Source organism: Triplophysa rosa, linkage group LG9, assembly GCF_024868665.1.
Source record: "Triplophysa rosa linkage group LG9, Trosa_1v2, whole genome shotgun sequence".
NCBI classification, from domain to species: domain Eukaryota; kingdom Metazoa; phylum Chordata; class Actinopteri; order Cypriniformes; family Nemacheilidae; genus Triplophysa; species Triplophysa rosa.
Genome location: NC_079898.1, coordinates 12,333,577 through 12,358,109, shown reverse-complemented (window position 1 = coordinate 12,358,109; position 24,533 = coordinate 12,333,577). Strand labels below are relative to the sequence as shown.

General features: G+C 38.7%; 2 protein-coding genes across 3 annotated transcripts in view; one reads left to right on the top strand and one right to left on the bottom strand.

Annotated features, from left to right (window-relative positions):
* The window catches only part of sdccag8 (SHH signaling and ciliogenesis regulator sdccag8), a 38,517-nt gene extending 23,733 nt beyond the window's left edge, over positions 1 to 14,784 (top strand). For both annotated transcript variants that reach the window (XM_057342460.1, XM_057342458.1), the window contains exons 16-18: positions 2,303 to 2,434; positions 12,287 to 12,413; positions 14,465 to 14,784. In XM_057342460.1, coding sequence (XP_057198443.1) covers positions 2,303 to 2,434; positions 12,287 to 12,413; positions 14,465 to 14,503 — 298 coding nt within the window. In that variant the 3' untranslated portion in view covers positions 14,504 to 14,784. The remainder of the gene's footprint in view (positions 1 to 2,302; positions 2,435 to 12,286; positions 12,414 to 14,464) is intronic.
* A 119-nt stretch (positions 14,785 to 14,903) lies between these two features.
* akt3a (v-akt murine thymoma viral oncogene homolog 3a) overlaps positions 14,904 to 24,533 on the bottom strand; it is a 74,439-nt gene continuing 64,809 nt past the window's right edge. Inside the window, exons 12-15 of the mRNA XM_057342462.1 lie at positions 21,750 to 21,964; positions 21,519 to 21,606; positions 21,079 to 21,181; positions 14,904 to 18,775 (exon numbers count right to left, since the gene is read on the bottom strand). Of these exons, the coding sequence (XP_057198445.1) occupies positions 18,690 to 18,775; positions 21,079 to 21,181; positions 21,519 to 21,606; positions 21,750 to 21,964 (492 nt within the window). The 3' untranslated portion in view covers positions 14,904 to 18,689. The remainder of the gene's footprint in view (positions 18,776 to 21,078; positions 21,182 to 21,518; positions 21,607 to 21,749; positions 21,965 to 24,533) is intronic.

The following is a 24,533-nucleotide window of genomic DNA, read 5'->3' as shown; positions in this document are numbered from 1 at the left end:
GATGTCTGTGGATTAAAAACTATGAAGTCCAGGCCTAAAAAAGTCATCCCATTTCTATATTTTCGTCCGCTCAGCTCTGAAATCTGTTATCTGGAATTTGCTTCTTGTGAGTAATCAGCAATGACTGGAAAAGTCATTGAAATTCATCGGTCAAAAGAAGTGGGAACTCTGGCTGTCCCGATCACAGTATGTTCTGTTTCTTCAGTCATCACTAGCCTGTCTAGCATATGCAAAGCTGAACGACAACATTAGGAAATCCGTTTCCAGTCCATCAATCTATACATAGTGCTTATCTGTGCTTTTCCTCGTACTGAGATGGGTGAAAACGTTTGAAATGCAGATTGCACACTGACATCCTCTTCTCAACTGTTTGATCTTGTTAAATCTTTGCGAAGTCTGTATCTTCTCGGAGGCCGATATTCAGCACGCTCGCGGTGTGTTATCCAGAGCGTGGCATCCTTTCCGTGCCATACTGCTCTAGTCTGCGCCCCATTAAGGGAGCTGTCACTGTACCTTGGCACACGACAGTCTGTCCTGTGCGCAAGCTTTGCTCTCTGCCTATCACATGTGCCTCTCACCTCAGGCCTCTGGGGTAGTCAGCTGTTAAAACAGTGTAAAGCGCATTACTCACATCGCAGCTTGCAATCTGCCATGGTCAGTCGGCCCAGCTTGGGAAGGTACAGGCCACTGCTGCTCGCCTTCTCCGCCCCCCCCAGCCCACCCTCCCTTTCCGCCTGCACGCAGAACTCAAGAGGGCATGTGAGTCGATAGATGCTGCAAATGATCTTAATGTTTTTGTGATCGTACTGTATGGCGTGTTTCTGAAAGCGTTGATAGATTTACGCTTGCGTGTGGGTAGTTAAATGAAATGTCAAGTGGTGACCACTGTGCAGTTTTGTCATGCAGTTCGTTGTCATGATGTACTTGGAGTTATTTTAAGCATAAATAGTTGAAAACATACTAATTGCCTCAGGATGATTTACACCATGTCCAATGGTTTGTGGTATAAAATTTGATGCTACGAATCAATTTGCATGATTATTGGTCGATTTCATGTTTTTTTCAAGGAGTTACACTCAAAGTACAAGTGTATGCAGCTTTAACCACATTAAATATTTATGAGGTAGTTTTCTTTATCAAATTCATCTATCTTACCACATTTAAAATAATAATCATTTAAAAATGATGAGTTAACTCACGTTTTTTATTATGTTATCATGTTTTTATTGTGGTTTATTGTGTTAGCTGTATTTTTTTGTTGTTGTTATTATGTCTTAAATCAAAACCAATCAAATGCAGTTTAATTGATATTAATTGGAATGCACAATAAAAAAACGTGATTTTTGAAATGTTTTCAAAACATAGTTATCTCATTTTGGAACCAAACTCTTCAAATAGCCTGACTAAAAAAAGATGCTCAGTTACAGCACCAACATATTCATTTATATGTCAACCTAAAATCTCAATAAACTGTGCATACACATGCACACACCTGATTTATTTCCCTCCTCTGATCTCTCTGTCCTGTTGTTTTATATCCGGTGACAGTGTGGCCTTCTGTTCAGTGTTGTGTTTTAAACATATAGGCAGATGAGAACGCAGCACGCTGGCGTCAGGGTTCATTCTGCAGATGACACGCATGAAGGTTGCGCTCATGCACATCTTAGTAAGTTGTGGCGTTGGACGTAATTAGTTGTATTTTTAACAGTTAACAGGCCATTATGAAATGTGCTGTCGATTTACGTGAACACATTAAGCAAGTTTACACATTCAGTGAGGGATGTGTTTTTTGGAGCTGATGTCTTCTGTGTAGGCTCTTTAACTTTGGAGAGCGGGTGTTTACAGTGCTAATAGAGTAGAGTTGGCAGAGATGTACCGGATGGCAGCGTGATCAGGTGGTTTTGGTTACAACGAGTGTGCAGTCTTGTTAAGTCTTCTCTTCCTAACAGTTTATACAACTGTAATCGGAACTGTGACGTATTGGTTAGTGGTGGTGCTGCTGATGCAAGCAATGCAAGATCAGATCTGACGTTGACATGCTACCTGTAGCTCAGCTGGTAGTGAAAAGCTTGTGGGTTCGATTACCCCCCACGGTAACGCAGTGTTACAAAAAAGTGTACTTTAATGCAACGCAGGTTGCTTTGGATAATCTGGCAAATCGTAAATTTAATGTAAACTCTTTCTTTGGGTTGTGTAAATGCAGTTGCTGTATTAAGTTTACTCCCATAAATGATCAAACAGGAAGAAAGAAGTTTTACAGTATGGGAATGTGAATTTTAAAATGAGGTGTTTGTGTGTGTAGAGCGGCGATAGAGCAGTTGTGCCTGGAGAGAGATCACCTGCAGGAGAGCACAGAGAAACTGCGAGGTCGCTGTGAGGAGATGGAGGAGCAGTGCGTGCAGCACGGGAGAATGCATCAGCGTATGAAACAAAGGTACACAACACACAGCTCTTACCTGCAGTCTATCTCGCTTCAACAGGCACTCAGTCCCAACTGTGGCTTGTTTGGACTGTGGCAGTCCCAACTTTGGCTTGTTGTTTGACAATGAATTGATATGATGGATTTTTTTATTAGATTCAAAAACTAAATTTGTCATTAAAGGGATACTTCACCCAAAAACAAAATTCTGTCATCATTCACTCACCTTCAAGTTGTTCCAATTGTGTATAAATGTCTTTGTTCTGATGAACAGAGAGGAAGATATTTGGAAGAATGCTTATAACCAAACAGATCTCAACTCCCATTGACTACCATAGTAGGAAAAAAAATGTTTTTGTTCTGTTGAACACAAAAGAAGATATTTTGAAGAATGTAGGACAGCAAACAGTTCTGGGGCACTTTTGACTACCATTGTGTTTTTCCTACTATGGGAGTCAATGGGTGTTGAGATCTGTTTGGTTATAAGCATTATTATTATAGAAATGTATACACATTTGAACAACTCGAAGGTGAGTAAATGATGACAGAATTTTCATTTTTGAGTGAAGTATCCTTTTAAAATCATACCTGTCAACATTTGGGACAAAATCCGGATCGTGTTTGGGGGGTGTGAGTGTCGGGGGGTTGCAGAGGTTGATCATGAACGTGTTCCGGTCTTTGTTGGTGGTCCGTTCACAACCGCTTTCCGGGGGGTCCGGAAACTCACGGGAGAAATAACGGAAATACAGGAGTTTCACGGGAGGGTGGCAGGAAATGGGGGTGGAAAACGGGTATGATTAAAATGGTGCATCAATATAATGTGGTGCAATATGTTTACCGCTATAGTTCTCACTTAAGGTTTAGTTTAATAAATACTTACATTTTTTAAGTCAAATTTTTTAGTGACAGGCTTGTTTTTATTTATTCAATATTTTTCTAAATGTACTTAAATTTTAATCAAACCTTAAATGTGGTCAAGGTTGTATTTAAACTGTTAGTTTTATTTTCTTAATTTTGCTCAAATGATTGTGATATTATCATACCGTTAATCCAGTTTTCTGTATTGTATCGAATCTCTACAATCACAGGATTTAAAAAAACTTCTTTACTGTATCTTAGGCAAGAAAACAATGAGAAACTGCTTTAGACCACAGCAAAATAACGTATGAGTAACGTAACAGTATTTCGGGGGGGGGGGGGTAACTTTAACCATGTATTCAAGTAACCAATGTCTTATTAGACTTATTAAAACTTTATTTCATTTTGTATAAAAAACATATCCTTTTAAGTATTTAGTCACTTGCTATACTTACTAAGAAACATCATGTAATGTGACTACTTTAATTAGTAAAGATATGAGTATATAAAAATAATGAATAAAACAAGCTTGAAATATTGTGTGAATTGAGTAACAGGAGCTACCAAAATGTATGGAGAATTAAATCAGTCACTCTTTAATTTATTAAGCCAAATTAGATTTATTGGCCGCAGTGTTCTAACCTTTAAATTAGTCCAGAGGGAGAAAGAAGTATGTTTAATATAGTTCTATCTCAGTGATGTGTGAGTTAGTGTGTGTGTGTACATGTTTCAGGCAGGGGCACATGTGGCCGCTGTGAGTAGGGTTGAGGGGCGTCTGGCACACCGCCCGAGCCAGCATGTGGGCGAGTAAGTGAGTGTGGGTGTATCCACAGCAACTCCAGTCTGAACCGAGCTTCTGCTGGGAGCACAACATCCTTCTGTTTCCTGCAGAACTTTACATATTAGTGAACAGCCACCTCCTCAAAACCAGAGAAATAGAGGCGAAACACAAAAAGAAGTTACTGCCCTGTAATGAAAAGATGTGGTGTTCAGATAGTTCTTCAGTGTGGGTATGTAAGTGAGCTTTCCTCACATAACTGGAGCTGTTAAAATGGTTCGCCACCTTTTCAATTACGCAACGTTTCTCACAAGAGCTCACACACCGAGCTCAGAGGTGAGACGAAGCAGTTCGAGAGAATCTATAGGAAGAGTGAGAAATGATTATAGAATTACATATAGCATGAAAGATCGTATAAAATTGCATTTTGATCTGCCTTTCTTGTGATTTACAAGTGTTTGGGTTGAAGTTTGATCAAATGATTTGTGAAAAAAACATATAAAAAGTTTTAATGAAGGAATGTGTGCAGGACCAAACTATCCATATGCCGCGCAAAAAGAGAAAAATCAATTTGTAAAAGTTTTCCGTACAAGCAAACGCTTCTCTCTGGCTTTCAAAATCAACATGCTTTGTTTATTGCGACGCTAACCCCATTTCTCCTGCTGTTGGTATGTAAGACAGAAGGTGCCGGAGCCAAACTTCAGCACTCGGCTCTGAGTAAGAGAGTTGGAGGTCTGCTGCCTCCCGCGTGTTCAGTGCCCCGGGTGTCTGCTCGGTAGGGCACTTCACCCTGCCGCCCGTGGGTTAAGGTGTACGTGTTAATAAGTTAGTGCAAATGGCTTCGGCATACATGCAAATAGCCGGGGCCCCACCTCAGATATTCTTGATCGGGCGCGCAATCTGTGCTGCGAAGAGCTGCAACAGCGTGGCACGCATGAAACATTTGGAAAATCAGCTTGATTTATTTTTACCATTCGAGCCAACGCCAAGCAACACAGGGGTTTTCGGCACACAATGTTTCACTCCTGCAAGTTATTTATTTATTTTCCGCGTGGCGTTCGCATATTTTCTGCCTGGAGATTAGGGCCAGTGATATATGAAAGAGACGGAATGTTGGCCAACTATTGTGCGTAATAGCACCGGCTTTATAGAGAACATCAATAATACATAATGCATATCAATTCTATATTTATTTCAGAAATGCATTTATTCACGGCTCGGTTTGATGGTTGGTGTTAGCGTGGTGAAAGCCATTCACTGTAATCGAAGTATGTATAATATTTTATCAAAGCAGCTTGGCATTCAGCCCTTGTGTTTTTTTATATTTTTGAACGACTTTCTGATCTTTTTTTATTTTAGAATGGCTTCGTGATTTTGAATGGGTGACGTTGTGCTTTCAATGGCAATGACTTTTATGGTTTTATGTTAAAATATTATTACAGAGTAATTGATTATTTTAGTTGGATTTTAAAATGTTGGTCAAATGCTTTCTTCAAGTTTTTTAATTCATAGCCAAATTCATTTGATTTTATTTGGGATTTAGACCCTCGGACAGTGTACTGAATTAGCAACAGTGATTTATACTCGACTATTTTATTCAAAAGTTGTTTTATCTAAATATAACTTCACAAGCATGCATTACAAGATATTTGTCCCAGACGTGTGCCTTCATGTATATGGACTGGATATGTGCTGAAATTTCCCAGAGACAAGCTAATGCGTGTGTGTCTGAGTATACAAATAATTTGAGGAAATTCCTAAATAGAAATATATTGGAAAAAATGTGAAAAATGTACATGAAATATTTTTACATTATACTTTACAAAATATCTTATGTCTGTATTACATCATATTGAAACACTTGATAGAATATATAGTTAAACTTTTGAAGATATTTTTAAAAGCTTAATTAAATTTGTATTTTATTCTGTTTAATTTTGTAAAAAATATTTGAAGTATTTTACAATGGCATAAAACTTGCACTTGCACCTCAAATGTGCACTTTTTGTTATTTAAAAAAAAAGATGTGCATGTTAGGTATTAACTAAAATATAGTAGTTTTGTCTGCCTAAAAAAAGCAAAATTCAACTCCATATCCGATGATTTGCTATTATTTGTTATTTTTCCAAACTTTCACCTGCTCTGAGACTCCTCGCACAAGCTCACAATCATCTCCTCTCATTCCCACAAACATACATCTGCCAATAAGTGTCTTTAGCAATTATCACTTTCTGTCACCAACAAACCCGATCCGCTCCCTTAAAGGAGTGTGGAAGCATATACGCAGATGTGTGCCTAAATCCACAGGCTTCTGTCGCCCATATGGAGGCATAAAGGAAGACGGTAGCGGCGCGTGGATGGAGAGCCATGTGTAGCGGTAGCTGGAGCGCTGCTGAAAAGGCTGGAGGAGATGGTGCGATGGAACAAATGTCCGAGAACAGCCGCGCTGCTGCCGGGGAGATGGCTGGGCCTCGGGCGAGGGCTGCTTCATCTGGTTCCTTACTAAACCACCCACCCCCCTCCACACCCCACAGACGTCTTATACACACCCGTTTGTATACTGTGTGTGAGAAAATTAGGCACGCTGCTTCTCCCGAAAGCAGGAAGGCTTTGTAAACTTTTCACTTGCAAATGAAGTTGGCAGTGAGTTAAGATGATGTACATGTGGCGTGTGTGATGTGGTTGATGTTCCTTAAGCATTCGATTGTTGAACGCTGGTTATCTGGGTCAGATGTTTTTTAGTGTGTTTGTTTTTGCATTTTGTTGAATCGTTCTATGTGGAATAAAAGGTTATAAAAATGGGTTGATTTATATAATAATAATTCAGTTGGCATTACTTTGGCATTAATAATCCGATTAAATTGAAACCTTAGTGACTAAGAACGAAATATCTGAAAGTATAAAGATTAAAACTGATCAGCAACTATGACTTAAGCTGGTTGACGTGTGTTATTAAGTCCAGTTTTGATGAAAAAGGCTGCATATACCTGTAGGTCACAGTAGTGCCACTCATGATTCTGCAGCTAGGGGGCAGCAGGGAGCCTCTCCACCCTAATGTCCCTTTTCCCCTGCCCCTCCTCGGCCAGCTGGCCCACGCTGCCGGGGGCACCAGCTCCATGGCCTGCTGACAGAGCCTTGTGGAGCGATTGCTGTACCGCTCTGCTTACGCGGGTGCTGGGCGCATCCCAAGGCATGCAAACTGTAATGCGTCCTTTAGAGCGGAGAGTACAGGGAAGTAAATGTTCAACTTAATGTTAATTGGGAACCAAGAAATATCTCCACGCAAAGATCAAATGAGTCTTGTGCAGTTTATTCAAGTAAATCAAAAAGGTTATTTGACGTTAATGTTCATAACATTGTGTTGTATTTGCAAAGATGCTCAGTTGCAGTGGTGTTAGCTTGATTTTGTTTATGTTCCCATTAAGGATGACAACGTTTATGATCATGTCTATTTGTTTTAGCAGGTTTGATGTGTAGGTTGAGCAGGTGCTGGTTTGCAGAATGTCCAGTATTGGTTTGATGATGACCGTATTGTGTAGTATTGTGTTTTGGAGCCTCTTTTGGCAGAGGGACGCTGTCCTCTCTCCTGCTCCGGTGTCCAATAAATCAAAATGAAAAAGATCATTCTCTTATTTGTGACCCAGACTGTGTAAACCCAACTAATGTCTTTTTTTTGTGATTTATTGTTTTCCACATAAAATCCTCGTACTGTATATAATGACATTCCGTGAAAATATGACCTTAATATCGTTGCTGTCCTTCCAAAACCTTAGATGTCCAAATTTGCCAAAATGGAAACAAACACTGTACTTTTTAGACGATTCAATTCTATGTTGTCGGCAAGCAGTTTTTAATACTTTTTATTGGTCAGATATTCGCAAAACCCAGTGACAAACATAGAGGGTGACAATGATAATAACAATGATTTAAAATAAAAATCACAAAATATGGAGAGACAAGGGTTCAGAAGGACACCAGCGATGTCTTTAATATTGACTGAGTAAGACCATGTCAAAGATGGAAATGGTAGGGAAGTTGCTCATTGTCTCAGAATTGGATTATGAGACTTCAGCCTAGTTTTCACAGACTGGGTCACATTTATTGTAAAATGTGATTTCTTTATTTGAAAGCCACAGGTTTGTGTAGTTCCTAGAAACAATTGAGGTTATATTTGGCCTTATGTTTGCGTATAAGATTAAATCTCATATGTAAATGATCCAATAGAAGTTTTTACCTCAAGTGCCAGTTTAACATGTGTCCTAAATCCCCCTTTTGAAACAACAATACATGGGAATATAATGTAAAATATAATGCAATATATTAAATGATACATTTCCATATGAAGAGTTTGGTTCCAAAATGAGATAATTTTCCAAAATCATGTTTTTATTAAGGTTTTTTTTTTTAAGATATATTTTTGGCATTTTGCCTTTATTTGTACAGTTTTAGTGAGAGAGAGGACAGGAAGCGAAGTGGGAGAGAGAAGGGGGTGGGATCGGGAAAGGACCACGAGACGGGAATCGAACCCGGTTTGCCCGATGCGCCACGTGTCGGAGCACTGCCCAACGAGGCTATCGTCTCCAACGTTTTTTATTATGTTATCATATTTTTATAGTGTTTTCTTGTGTTAGCTGTATTTTTGTAGTTATTATGGCTTAAATCAAAACAAACCAACTGCAGTTTGATTGTTATTAATTGGAATGCACAATAAAAAAACATGATTTTTGAAATGTTTAAAAACGGAGTTACCTCATTTTGGAACCAAACTCTTCATATATTAAAACAAAAATTTATAAAATCGGCAATTCCCTTTTGTATTGTTGAATATATTGAAATATTATAATACATTATCAATGCATTATTCTATATATCTTCACATACATATAATAAATGATTTGACAGTTAATATATAAGAAAATGTTTTCTTTGCATAAAATTACAGATTAGATCTGTAAATAAAAGAGGAGGAAAAGAGGAAATAATGATTGGCTAATAGAATAGGATATGAGGTTATGGATACGAGAGATGCAGTGCCCTGCGGTCAGTAAGAGCGTCTCTGGTCCGGGTGTTGGGGGGAGTGGGCGAATGCATCCCCTCTCTGCCTCTGGCAGTTCTGTGTTAATAGTCAAGCCAAGACAGATTGCATATATTCTATACTGCGTATCCCTCCTCCAAGCCTCGAGTAGCCCTTCCCGGCACTATCCGCAGCATGCTGCTGACGGAGCCTCGTAAATTCTGTGGATTTAGTGATTTGTCATTCCATTTGTTGAGATTTTTTCCTGTTTGTGCATTGAAGGAACTAAACCTGCCTGAACCAAACGGCTATTGTTGCTGTTATCAGATGTCTGTTTGATAACCATCTATCAAGTTTGTAATAGTTGCACGTCTCTATATTAAAAATGTAAAAGAGTGAACATGACTTTTTTGTTTGTTTTTAATCCAAAAGAGTGAAATATGAAAATAGTCATTCTCGATTCATTTGTCTGAGCTTGCCAATTCATTTGGCCAGCACTTAACAGATGCTAAGCACTGAACATCAGTCACAAAAAGCACACAGCCCGAGGCCACAGCAGGCCACACAAGCAGCAGAACCTCAGTCCAGTCCATCAGCATCTAGACTCGCTGTACAGGTGGCAACACTGCAGGCCACCTCCACTCTCTTACCGTTTATTATACAAACTCACAGAGCGCTCCGTCACCTGCTGACAATTCCCATAAAAAATGTTACAGTTAATGAGAAGCGTAAAAACGAAAAAGCCTTTTTATGATCTCGCTAAACTATCAGTGTATGTTTTTTGGTTTGCTTTTATAAACCGAGGGACATCTGTCCATTACACAGAAAATAAATTCAGCTTGTCCCTAAAGCTAAAGAGGAAGTATTCGTTCAAGATATTGTATGTCAGGACTGCTGTATCCTTCAGTTTTCTATAAATGATTTTATATTTTTCATATCCAGCCCGTCATTTCACTTCCAGTCACATCAGCAGTCGGGTGTCAGCGTTACTCTGGCTTCAGTTAGCCTGAGAGCCAGCAGATGGTGTCCTTTCACCAGGGTCAGCAGGGAAGCTCGGCTCTCCCGTCTCCAACTCTCTGAATAGCTGGCAGAGGCAGCAGTGGTCAGAGCAGGCCAGCTCAGCCCAGCTCCATGCACTAAGCTGTATTAAAAACCTAATTAAGTTGCGTGCCAGTAAATGGAGGGAGGTTATTGGATTTGCAGCCTTAGCTGCTGGACAGCCTTCTAATTTAATCAGACTCCCGTCGCGAGTCCAGCTTCAGAAATGACTACAGGAGTTTTGTTGTTTTTTTTCTTTGGGATGGTTTATGATGCCGGCACGGCTTGATTTGAACCTCGGATCAGAGTCGGTGTAAAAGAGAGATTGTAAGGTGTTTGGCGGTGTGGTTGTGTAAGAGGTTAATGCAGCATGTGTGTCTCCAGAGGTTTAAATGTGCTACAGATGGTGTGTGTGTGTGTGTGTGAGGGAATTACACAACCTGTCTTAAGTGCCTTGACATTGCACGGTGAGCTCGACTGCAAAACTTAAGTTCCTTTAGTAAAGGGAACTTTTTTAGTTAGATTTAACAGTAAATATTTTGCTTTATATTGATCTTGTTGAAGAAATATCTCCTAAAATAATTCAATTTGGCTACATAATAGAAGTCATTTGGAAGCAGTCCATTGTTTAATGTTTAAAGCTGGAAAATAATGTAACAGTTCACTAATAGCCCAGTCATTTAACGTTATCAAGATAAAAAGTATTTTTTGTTAATTTTATTTATTATTATAATATTACATCGCTGGTGTCCTTCTGAAACCTTGTATCTCCAAATTTTGTGATTTGTAATTTATTTCATAAATCATTATTATTATTAGTCACCCTGTTTGTCACTGGGTTTTGCAAATATCTAACCAATAAAAAGTATTAAAAAGTGCTTGTCAAGATTGACAACAAAGTATTTAATCATAAAAAAGTAAAAGGTACTGTTTTTTTTTCGAATTTGGACATACTAGGTTTTGGAAGGACAGCGACGATATGTTTATTTATATAAATTGTTTATTTATTATATTACAATAAATAATAATATATGAATAATATATATTTTGTATGATCATATTTATTGTGATTTAAAAGTTTATAAAGTTTTTTGTTAGAACATCTTTTATTTCTTTTTTTAATTCCTTAACTCATATATTAAGTTTTGTATTTGTCATGCACAGTGCTTACAAAGTTGATCCGATTTTGAATCTATCTGCATATTAATGATAACAATGAGAATGTTTTTACTAATATCTTACTTATTTTTACTAATGTCTCAAACAATACAACTTTGAAAAGCAAACCCTTTGTCTAAAAAGCAGATGGCACACTAACAGAGCTCTAGCTGGTTTACAAATAACGGCCATGTTCTCACAGCTCCCATTTCTTATTTTCAATCCTTGTTTTGGTAAACAAGAATAGCAGATGAATCAGAGTTCACCAAAGACCTGCAGGAAAGCAAAAACGCGCGCTCCAAGGTTTGTATGGGTGCAGTAGTAGAGGAAAACATTTGGAGCTGAAGTTGTGTGTGGAGGAGGTTAGGGCCAGTGTTAAAGCAGTGCCAGACTCCGGAGGTGGGCGGCAGCAGTGGCGCCAGCTCCCTACACAGCAGGACCTGAGCACAGGACAGGATGCCCACCACAGCCCTGCGATCAGCCCTGTCCAGATCACAACAGGCAGACCAGGAGAAAATAAAAGAAAGTGGGTTGAGGGTAAGGGAGACAAAAGAGAGAGAGAAAAAGTGAAACAGATTGAGACCCACAGACAGGATTTTTGGGGGGGTACAATTTTGTCTTTGTGTTCAGACTTACGATACATTTCATACACGCTTCCCCATAAAGACAGAAAGACTGCTCAACACAATTTTATTTGAGAGAGATGTTTGACCACACTGTATTGATCATGGCAGCATTCATTCATCACGTGATGGAGAAGAGTATAACCAGCACACATCCAGACATTAAGCGCACCTTCAGCAATTTAAAGAGCCGATTCAGGTGCCTGGATCTCAGTGCTGGAGGGATGCTGTACAGTCTCAGTACAGTATGCCAGATCACTGTAGTCTGCTACAGATCTGGCCTGCAACACTGGGATTCATCCCATGTGCTACGTTTGCATTGTTAGCGTATTTTCATAATGACTTTATCTAAATGACTGTCTGCTAATCCAGAGGTGATTTGTTTGTGTTTGTGTCAGACTGCAGCAGCTGGATCAGCACAGTCAAGCCAGTTCTCAGCAGGTTCTGCAGCTTCTCACCAGACAGAACCAACTCATGCAGGAGCGACAGCAGCTCGCAGAAGAGATGAAGAACCTCAAGGTCCAGGTCAGTTTCTCGTATGTTCTGAAAAACCGCTTTAACGTGGCAAAATGTTGTATGTCCTCCGTGTACTGTATGCACATGGCCCAGACATATAGAGCATTGTGGGATGTACACTACAGGTATATTGTTTGTAGATATATATTAAGCGGGATATGCAGGTTTGAACCCATATGTCCATCTTATGAAAATAGGTTTAAAAACATTTCAAATTGAACTCGTGCCTCGTATCATATGCCTCAAGTCATATTGCACCTTAAAATAAGTTCCAAAAAATTATAGTTTAAAGTATGTGCTTTAAACGTGGATTTTTTTGTATTAAGTGAAGCTTTTGTATTCTAACATCATTTTTATGTAAATTATAAAATGTAACACCGTGTCTACACCGGATGCGGCCGGCACAACGCGACATGACACGACGCATGGCTTGTTCTAATGGGATTGTCACGTCGTAGAGCGTTAAAGTTAAAACGGGTTCTAATGCGTTTTATTGTATTGTCGCGCCGCGTCTAGTGTAGACACGTGTCAGTTTTTGTTGATTTTATTTTTAAATCGTACGTATATAATTAAATCTTTTAAAATAAATTGCATACAAATGTTTGTGTAGTGTTAAAAAACTGAAACTGAAAGTTCTTCTGGATGATCTAAATGATTGTATATAATTTCAGTTAGAATTTTCTTATTTATACTTCATGCTGTTTTAAAAACAAAAGTAAACCAAAAAAAAACTTGTGTTCCACTAATGAGAATTAAAACAGAATTCCTCTTGAAAAGATCAACAGTCGAGCGTTGAGATGAATTACAGTAATGAGAATTTGAGGGGAGATGACTTAATTGTCATGAAAATAATGTCACAATGCAAGAAATCTTAATGGTCTCCCAGAGAGATGCAGAGATGGAGCGTGAGCACACAAGCACTACAGCAGCTGGTATCCATGGCTGCACATCACGCTAGACTAGGCACCCACAGATGCTCATCCAGATTGCTGCTAGAGGCACGTCAGCAACAGACAGCGAATCGCCGAATGCTGACATTCGTCGGAGATTATTGCAAACGGAGTGATGCTCCGCAAAGCGACGCCGCTCTCGGCTCTGTTAATACTACCATGCTGTTGTTTTGTTATTAGAGCGAGTTAGTAATTCAGACTCTCCCTCTGAGCATTTGTGTAAGAACACCCACATGCTGCTGAGCTGACCGCCACACTCCAAGTTTCAAACCACTTACTGTACGAATCCCACAGCCTCTCGGAGATTTCATTCTTTCAGCTCAGTTAAGATTTGTGTTGGAAGGATATTTGAAATAAATGACAATTATTATTCATTTCTGGGTTTTTTGATGCATTTATATTAAGGTAGAATGAATGATGCGAGACAAGAAACTGCTGGAACCTTTTGAGATGAGTTGAAAAAAGCAATAAACATTAAAGACAAAACAAAAAATTTGGATAACATTTGAAACACAGTTAAAGGAACAATTCACCCACAAATTTAAATTCTGTCATCATTTACTCCCCCTCAAATTGTTTCAAATCTGTCATTGTTTTGTTCCGATGAACACAGAGAAAGATGGGATTGGGAAGAATCGTAGGAAAATTACAATGGTGGTCAAAGTGCCCCGGAACTGTTCAGTCCTACATTCTTCAAAATATTTGTGTTCAACAGAACAAAGTTTATTATTATACAATTATTAAGTCATTATTAAGTCATTTTTCCTTCTATGGTAGTCAATGGTGACCAAGACTTGTTAGGTTACAAACATTTTTCCAAATATCTTTCTCTGTGTTCATCAGAACAAATACATTTATACAGATTTGAAACAACTTGAGGGTGAGTAAATGACAGAATTTTCGTTTTTGGGAATATAATTTTCAAACTGTGATATTGTAGTTTTTATTGTTTATCTGCAATCAGATAAAGACATTTGCAGTTTAAAACTAGCAATTTTTTATTGAAGGTCATTAGACACCAATTTGTAACATATCTGTGGATTTTGCCTTTTGTAGCAGGTGTTTAGTATTAAACCTCATTATGTGGAGTCTGTTTCACTTTTGCTTCAGGTACATGTGGAGAAGAGATTGGACACAATGGCTGTGTGAAGGCGTGTCACTTCATCTTGAACTCATGGTCACTTCTGGAATTCATGTGATGATCATTAGTTTCGTTCTGTAACACTCGACATATTCCACTAGACATAGAATGAATGTTAATAATGACAGTTTAATAAAGTGTGGCTGCTTACATACAGCAGGTCATAGTTTTATGACGTGTGAAAATGTAGCTAATGTTTCTGCACATTTAAAAATGCATTTTATTATTGATTTGTGCAACTTAAAGGTTTGATGGTGCTTTATTTTTTATGTTCAATAAATAATTTATTTCTATTCATTTTAATGTTAAAGTCTAGTGGTTGTAAATCCATGAATGAATGAACTCTATGGCCAGCGTACACGTTCTATCGCACGAGCAAATAAGGCAAACAAACAATTCAAGCCAAAGCAGATTGACATAGTGCTTTATTTAAGCAGTCTGTAAGAAGGAAAATAATGTGCATCCCTATCATATACATTTACGTGTAAAAATACTAGGATGTACAGTGTACAAAAACAGTTTCTTGCAGATCAGCTCCCCGTGGGCCCTATATAGTATTTTCTTCATTTAGCATGATGGACAGTAATACAGTTCTTAGTTTTTTTAAATCCCTTCTGTGTAAAATTCTTAACCACATGACTAGTTCTTAACATGGATCTAACAACAGAGCTAGCAAGGTCAAGAAATGTCAAACTCTAAAGCTACATGGACATAAAATGAATGTCTTTTTTTTTTAAGATTTGTTGTTTTTAAATAAATACTTTACAATTCATGCTCATTCATAATACACTACCAGGAGCACGATATAGAGAAAGTCTGTTGTAGACAGTACAAACAGTAGCAGCAGTGTGCACGCTGAGGTGCAGTCGGGAGGGTTGGAGCCCATGCTGCCCACGTCTCCATGGGTCCCGTCCTCACACTAGTTTAGTTTTGGGAATAATGACCTCGAGGTCAGTGAACGTGTATCCTGCTCTAAACCTGACACTGGAACAGCTCAGCCTTGCCTATAACTCTAGCGCTAGGGAATCTTGGGAAACGTTAGTCTGTCTGTGTCACCATGGTTGTGTCTCCTGGCAGCAGGGTCTATCGGCATCCACACCTTTCAAATATTACACAGCACAATCTCTCAAAGTAAAAAAGCATGAGGTCCATGAGGGGCGAATCTGTGCTTTCAAGTATTTTTTTCTCATTTTCTTTTTTTTAAGCAGGGACCATTTCTCTTTTGCCGAGCTATATGAAAAGGGCAATGGGCATGAAAGTGCTACTACAGGCAGATATAAAGCGGAGTGTTAAAATATGGAATTACAAAAGTGTAAGATTGAGTTGGCCAAAGCCAAAAGGCCCTTCTGCCATTTCAATAAAGTCCAGGAATAATGTATTACCAATAATAGTCTCTCACATCCAAGGTACCGCAACGTCACCTCTGCCACCTCTCAATGTGTTGAGGACTCAATGGTCCTTCACAAGTGCATATTAAGTTAATGAAATGAATGAACGGCATCACAGTATGATCCAAATCCGTTGCACTAAAAAGCAGTTTAACCAAAATAAAAACTATAAATGCTTTAATCTCCTCATTCTTATTTTAAATTGACAATCGTGAAGACAAAAACAAAACCACGTTGAGGAATATTCAAGTTATTTGCTATTAAATCAAAAATAAAAAAACAAATTCACTGAAAATAACAATCAGCAGTGTGAGCCCATTAAATGAAATCAGGTAGTTCCAATGACTGCAATGAAGGAATGGGAAAAACAAGGAACGATTTGAAGGAAAGTTGGAAGACAGAGCCGTGACATAAACAGCTAATCTGTTCACAGCACCACTGCTGCGTTGTGCTGTCAGAAAACATTATTGGGTTAGACATCACAGTTTGAATGCAGGAACATCCTCAGGAGCGTCTCTTATTGGGACTGGCAATGCAACAGTACGCATCTCTCATGACTCTGTTTGAGGATGCTCACACAACACAGGCATTAGGTTGTCTGGAGGAAATCTAACTCCTATCTGGGCGGATAATGAAGCATAAAAGAAATACTGACAGAATCATTCCTTAACCAACCATAATCAAATCCAGCACAATCCTGCAACCTTAACACACATGCAAGAAACCCAAGACGTCTTTTCTCCAAAGTACCAAATCCAACATACAACCACTTTTTTGATGTCACATGATTATTTTTTAATCTCAGATCATTTTAATAAACATACCTTTGTCTTATGTCATATGCCAAAATCTTTCTTTCTCACCTTCATACGAGCCCTAATGAGACCGGTAAACTCAAGGAAGCTTCCTTTAAAAGTGCCACATATAAATAAAAAGTAGATTTGGTCATTCCAGCCATCAACAAACACGGTCTAGACACCAATACACATGCACATCTCTGCTTCACAAAACAAAACAAAACAAGGTTTTATTGCCAAACACTATTGCGTGATCACAAAATGTGCTATGCATGAAAATGATTATAATTCATCACAGACCCTTCCCTTTTGTCCCCTACTCCCTGATCTGATCAAGCATCGTCTGAGGGAAGAGTAAATCCTCATTCTGCGACCAGACACGGTGCTTGTAATTCAAATACATATGCTTGTTTTTTATTTCAATGTTTTTGCTCTGATTGGTGAACTGATTTGTGATTCCACCACCTGGACTGATTCAGTTTTTAAGGAAGGAATGTGAAGATGACATCATATTTAATGTTAGGTGTCAAAGCACTGTAGCATGTCACAAATTCCGAACCGAACCGATTCTTAAAGCAATAACATGTGCAGCGTTCTGTTCAAATGATCAAGCAGAAGAAAATAAAACACAACTGCGCACGGTCATGCTTTCTTTACACACTTCAACAAACAGTAACATATTGCCAGACAAGCCATAGGAATTGGTTTTGCTTTTGGGAGCATCGGTTTTTGCAGCCCTTTCATTGGTGGAAAGACGACAACACATTTCAACAATACTCAAAAGGTCGAGAAAGTTAAAAAAATCCTTTTTGGAAATGAAGGAACAATACTACACTGGTGTCAAAAAGGAAAGCTGGTCGAAAAATCTAAAGCGAAAAGAAGGTCTTTGCGTTGACCTATCTACATTCATAAACGTTTTAAGAGCTTTTTCATTCCGAAAGGAGCATTCTTTACAAACGCAAGGAGAACAAATAAATATATTATCTCAATCACATTTTTTTCCTTCTTTTTATAAAACATTATAATAGTGCTTTCCCTGTCATTCTACTAATGCTGGCTTTTATAAAGATCCTCTGGTAGGTGGAAGGGGTTTCTCAAATGCTCTTTATCTGTTTTTGGCTGTTTGGAAATCATGATAGTTGGTCAGAACACTGATACGATCCTAAGAAGTGCTTTCCTTAAACCATCTGTAAATATAATATGAGGTCCAGCTACATACATGTCACTGGCCAGTATCTGCATTAAATATTTCAAATCACCAGGAAAGTACATCATAGGGCCTGATATGTCAGAAATAAAGCCTTTCATGAACACATAATAACAGATAATTCTGTACTAATTGGTGGTTTGGTTCTGCATAGCTCAGTTTCACAGGGCTTTAGAGAGAGAGGAACACTGGATTGTGAACGACTGAGATAGGGTGTGTGGCGCGGCGCGGGGTGGGGTAGGGCAGGGGTTAAGCTAGTCCTGTTGACTGAGTTGAACACAGATGTTCTCTGTAAAGCCTGAGTTAACCGTATATGGCAGTTTTGACTTTATATAACAGATGGTGAACCTCACAAACAGTAATATCAAAGCAGCTTAATGTACCCAAGAGATGCGATCGTAAACCCATGTGAATCTCTAGCCATGCAGTTACGTATTTTTTCCAAACCCAAAAGTTGTGACCTCGAAGACTAGTTTCTCATGAGGAATGTGAAGTGACATCTCGATCCAAACAGAGAAACACACAAAGTAAACAGACTCCTAACAAACAGCAAGAGTTCGCCCATCATCACCCAACCTTTGGGCTTGGAGCTTTGAAGACGTCAGAGCGGGTCGGGACTCGGTCCGACCCAGCGTGCAAATTCCCGTAACCCTAAAACAGAAGTTTCACTTGGTCTAGCTAGACAAATGAAAGAACCAAGATGGATGATGGAGCGTCGATAGGGCTGGGGCTGTTAGAAGCTGAAGACCTCATTTGTTCCAGTGGTGACTGATGAGATGAGGCAGTGCGGGCCGCGCGGCGTTCACTCTCTCCCGCTGGCCGAGTACGAGAACTGGGGGAAATGTGGCCTTCGCTCATTATCCATGCAGTCCATCCCATCTTCATCAACTGGAGAGGAACATACAGTATGGATCGGTCATTGAATTACATTTATGTCTGAAATCACCTCATCATTGGCCAGAACGTCCAAATATTTCTTCCTTAAAACCATCAGTGGATCATTTCTTACCATCCAATCTTTATCAGCCAGGCTTATGAAATAAAACAGTTTTCTGCAGTTAGCTGTGAAGAAAACTTTATCTGTGCTACTTAACCATTTCCCATCAGGTCATAAGAAGCACGCAATATGCCAAAAAACTGGCACCCACACATTTACAGGAAACAAGCTGTTGAATACACAGTGTGTGAGGACTTCACAGTTTGCAGGCGAAAGCAAGATTGTTCGTTTTATGAAAAGGGCTATGAAGACAACATTTAATTGGTCCCACACATCCTAAATATCCACTAGACCTTCTATAAGCTTTGGCTTTAATACTGAAAATATTACTGCCTTGTTTTACCTCACCCTTCTAAATGACAAAAACAGAGTAGATGGCAAATAAAATTGACCGTAATTTGCCAAAACGGCTAAAAACCACATGTAACATTTTACATGAGTTAATCTTAATGAAACAAATGCGTTAAGCAGGGCCAATAATGTAAGAATCAGTTTACGTTCTCGTGTCAAAGTAGAGATTTCAGAACATTAGTAGAAAGATTCAATTGTTTATTGAATTATTATTTCAATTAGTATACTTCTTTTAAACCAAAATGAAGAAAGTTTACCTTCAGTCTACTTTTTATGTAGTTCTTACTCGGCTATACTACACAACTAATAATAGACTTACAGTAAGTATGCTTGACTTTTACTGACAGAATAGTATATTTGGCGTATACTTGCAATCAAACTTTTAAGTAAATACTATACTCAAATATTTTTTTAGATATACTCAAAAATCAATTGCCTTATTCTCTGTATTTTTGGCTTGAAGTTGTATTCATGCTTTTGATGGATTAGTCTATCAAGTATGCTTTTCACATTCTGTCTTATAAACTTATATGATCACTGGTATGTTTATTGTTTACACAGTAACAACACATACATAGTAAACGGTTAATATTATGTTAAGTTCACTTTACATAAAAGTAGTATAAAAACTACTAAACTAGTCGTTTACTGAGGATATACTTTAAAGTCTACTTTCGTCAACTACAATGTCTTTTTTAACTAGTAAACTATCAGTATACTGATAAGCTCATTTGTAGTATTCAGTAGGCAGTAGTAAACTACTGTAGTTGTGTACTCAAACCTTACTACTGTTGTACCTAAAGTTTACTTAAAAGTAAAAAGGCGCCAATTTAGTAACAGCTAGTATTAGTACACCTACAAGTGTACTACTAGTACTTTGACAGTAGTGTGAATACTACTTATAGTATATTAAGTATAAATTAAGTATATTGCAAGTATATATTTGAAATCAAGTATACTTGTAAAGAAATTTTGAAGTATACTTTTTGTAGGGGTTACAATTTGTCTGAATCCCAAACTCTAGGACGCCATCCACACGGAGATGCGTTTAGCTGTATACGTAGGATTTTTGTATTGTATCGGTGTTGCGTTGTATTGGATCCAGCGGTTTGAGAGCCTGATTTTTTTTTCAGCAATTTTTTTCGGGTCCCAGAGTGAATAAATCTGAAAACGACACCCTTGCATTTTCTTGTGTACGCCACCGTGTTTACGGAATTAAAAGGGGGAAAAGTATTGGGATAGGGAAAGCTCTGACATCGTGTGGATGTGGCCTGAAAGGAGTCGTGCATTGGAAAAAAATCTACATTTCTTTGATCCTTTAATCTCTTTGTAAGAAGTCACTGCACTTAAAAAAGTTTTAATAAAAGCTGTTTTGATTGGCACTATTTTCTAAATGATTTTGTTCATTTTGTTATTTCTTCATCTTTGGAACAGAATATTTGATATTCTTTCGTGTAGATTTGTTGTCTTAAAAAGGAACTTTATAATTAAATGATACATTCTATAATAATCTTTGGTTTCTGGTTGAAAGCACTGGTCAAAATTGGTATAAATAAGAATGCAGCAGTGTAAAATGTCGCTTGTTGTTTGTGGTTAAGGTGAAGATCACATGACATTTTCACACAGAAGACCAGAAAACAAACTTTTTTCACAACAATACTAGGTGCGAACAAACAGCAACACCCATAGTTTCAGGCTATCTCCATTTGTGCCAAAAATGATTTTCTAATGCACAGTTCTTCATTATTTATTCAGTACAATATGTGGTCTGCGCGCACTGTTTTGTCCTTACATAAATGATTTTATGATTTTTTGCCAGAAAACAAACAGCAGCCATACTCACATTTTTCAGGAGGGGTTATTGTAATCGTCTGAGCTGTGAACTCTTCATCTAAGTATCTGGTATCTGTCTCTGACGACACCTGAGGCTTGAAGGGAGGTACCATCTGAGAAAGGAAGCGGTGGAGATGAGACACCGAGCACCTGTTTGTGCCGATCCGACACTGCATATGCTACGGCGGGCCGGAGGGCTCAGTCCAACACCTCTGAACCTGCCAGCTATTGCACATGAACTATGGATGATTGACAGTGACCTGTGTTATTGTGTTTGGCTTCTGCACTCGGGTTTGTTATCTCAAAATGTTTCAACTGGTTGCAGATTAAACCAATCATAGCCGACCTGATGACATCAGTAACGTAAATCGTTCACATTTGTGTGAAACTCCAAGACCTCTATGATCTCAGCCATATAAAGGTTAAAACATATACAGTAATGTGGGTTACCTTTTTATCATAGACATCCTGCCAGTTGATTCCAACAAAGAAACTATGTCGCATAATTTCCTTAGCATCATCCGGACCGCCACCAAGTCTGACAGAACAACAACAAAATGAAATGAATAATTTTTAACAGAGTTTTCACATACACAATCGAAAAATACAATTAAAAAACAAAGGTTTTCTATCAGAGGATAAAGTTCAAACTTTTTGTTGTGTGTTTGTGTGTGTCCGCACCTCTTGTTGGGGTCTTTGATGAGCAGACCCGACAGCAGGGACTTGGCGTCAGAAGACAGCGTTCTGGGAAACTTGATGTCCTCCATTAGGATGAGCTCAAAGAGCTTCTCATGTTCCTGATTGTAGAAAGGCAGTCGACCGCACATCATCTCATACATGACCACACCCAGACCCCACCAGTCCACTGCACGACCATAATCATTGTCCTCCAGAACCTAACAGAAACACACACTTTACAATTACCATCACATGCGAGTACTTCATTTATGATCAACCTTTATATACAGTATAAAACACTGGGTTATATTTAAAGTGATAGTTCACCCAAAAGTAAAAATTCTGTCATCATTTCCTCTCTCCCTCTTGTCATTTTAAAGTTTGACTTTCTTCTGCAGAACACAAAAGAAGATATTTTGAAGAAAGTTGGTAACGAAACAGCGCTGGCCCCCATTTGCTTCTATTGCATGGACACAAAACCATTGCAAGTGAATGGGGACCAGTTAACAACATTCTTCAAAATATCTTCTTTTGTGTTCTCCGGAAGAAAGAAAGTCATACATGTTTAGAATGACAAGAGGGTGAGTAAATGATGACAGAAGTTTCATTTTTGGGTTAACTATCACTTCAGTCCACATAGAAAAGTTCATTTTGAAGTTAAAAAATCATGTAGGCAGATTCAACTGGGTTAAATATTTTGTTATTTAAAATAAAATAAAATTCCAAATTTTAGAAAAAAGTATTTTAGAGTTATCACAGTTTTGTTTTTCTTGTAATTTTATTAAAGGAATAGTTCACCCAAAAATGGTCCCCATTGACTTTCCTTAGTAGGAATAAAAATACTATGGTCAAGTCAATGGGGACCATTTTTGGGTGAACTATTCCTTTCATATTTTAGATTATCTTTTATTTTTATATACTTTAATTTGTATACAAATGTGTATATAAGTTATTTTATTTAGTTTAATGTTTTAGCAATTGTTACCTGCTTTTGTCATTTTAATATGTATTAATGTTAATTCTATTAAGTTTTACTTTTTAGTGCCTTAACCTTTACTGGAAGCATTTCAAATGTTATGTTTTAATTGTAATAAACTATATTAACCTTGTGGTTGATGTACATTTACAGTCATTTTAGTGCCACTGTATAATAGAGACATCACTCCTCAGCATTTCAGACACATAAATACTCAAATATACATGCATTAGACAAATGTGCATTGTATAAAATCTCAAAAAAAATCTCACTGTTACCAATAAATAGTCAAGACTGTTATACAAGTAGATAAGCCCTCAACAAAACACTTTCAACAATATGCACAATATAAAGAGCGCAGTGTAAAGAGCCAGCAAATCCGTTTCAAAATGACTTCCTCGTGCGTAACGGTACACGTTCAATTTCATCTCCACCAGAGTCATTTCAGCCACCGTCGAGTTTCTAAATGAATGTCATGTTATGAACATCAGTGCTAATATTTGAATATCAGTAGCAGATAATGGCAGTACTTCACAGCCGTATTGCAGTGCCTCTCATCACCGAACCTCTGCCTATTCTCCCATACCAGCATGCAGGGTCAAAGTTCACCCTACCTCAGTGCAGGCTACACTTGGAACCAGGTAGCACACACCTAAAAACAGATCAAAGATACGCTTTCGGGCAAGCGTCCCAGGTCCCAATTACCGAGGATGTCCGTACCTTGCACGTATCTCTGTGTCTGTGCGGCAGGAATGAGGTGGCTGGAGTTCACGTGAGATGGAGAAGCAGCTCTTCAGAGCGGAGAGTCGTGATTAATATGTCTGACTAATGACAAGACTGTCTGGATGTGAGCCAGTTAAACATATGCTGAGAGTTGTGTTATAATGATGTCTCTTCTCTGATCTTTCAAAACAGACGGACGTGTACTGTATGAATCAACACAAGCTTTCTGATTCAAGAGCACAATGTGAACGTTCACGTGTGAATGTCGAGCTGATACCACCCATACAGTCGCTGCTTGTGCACATACAGTATCATGTCATACTGTATGTTCTGAATGGCCAGTGATATGAGATTTCCTATCAATTTTCAAATAAAGACATGCTTGAATACAGTTTGCGTGCTACTATGTTCAAAAATTTCAGCCCCATTGAATATCATAGTAAAACAGTTAGAACTGTACAGATATTAATACATAAACTAAAATGAATAAAGTTCCAAAGAGTATTCACTGTGATTTTGTATGAAAAACGGACTATATTATTAAACACTGCAGTTGCTTTTACTGAGCCCAGGGCAACACAGGACTGCATGTTCTAACACATTCTAGAACATGAGGACATTCATGTGTATGTGTGTGTGTGCGCGAGGGTTCGCGTGCAGCACGTATGGAGGGATTGTGCTGTTTGTCCTGGGAGTGTACGCGAGCAGCTCGGCTGCAGGCGGGGATGCGATTAATGCACACAGAGCCAGTTGGGGTCTCCCCGTTCCAGAGCCACAGGCGAGGAGGAGCGGCCGCAGGGGAGGAACAGGCCCCTGCTCGGACAGCCATGTGGCAGGACTGCTGCTCCCAGGACTGGGCCCTTGGCAAGGCTGGCCGGGGAGGGACTGGGACAGAGAGCCTGTGGCTCCACCAGCCCAGTTCCCCAGCAGGGCAGTGGAAGAGACAGCATCCACGAGCTTATCTCACTTTGGCCGGGCTACACGAGGACGCTTACGCACATGCACACGGCGGACGGGGCTGTACGTTTGCTCGTGGACGGTCGTAGGACGTATGTTTGCTTAGCATCTGCACCATTCATTTCCACGAG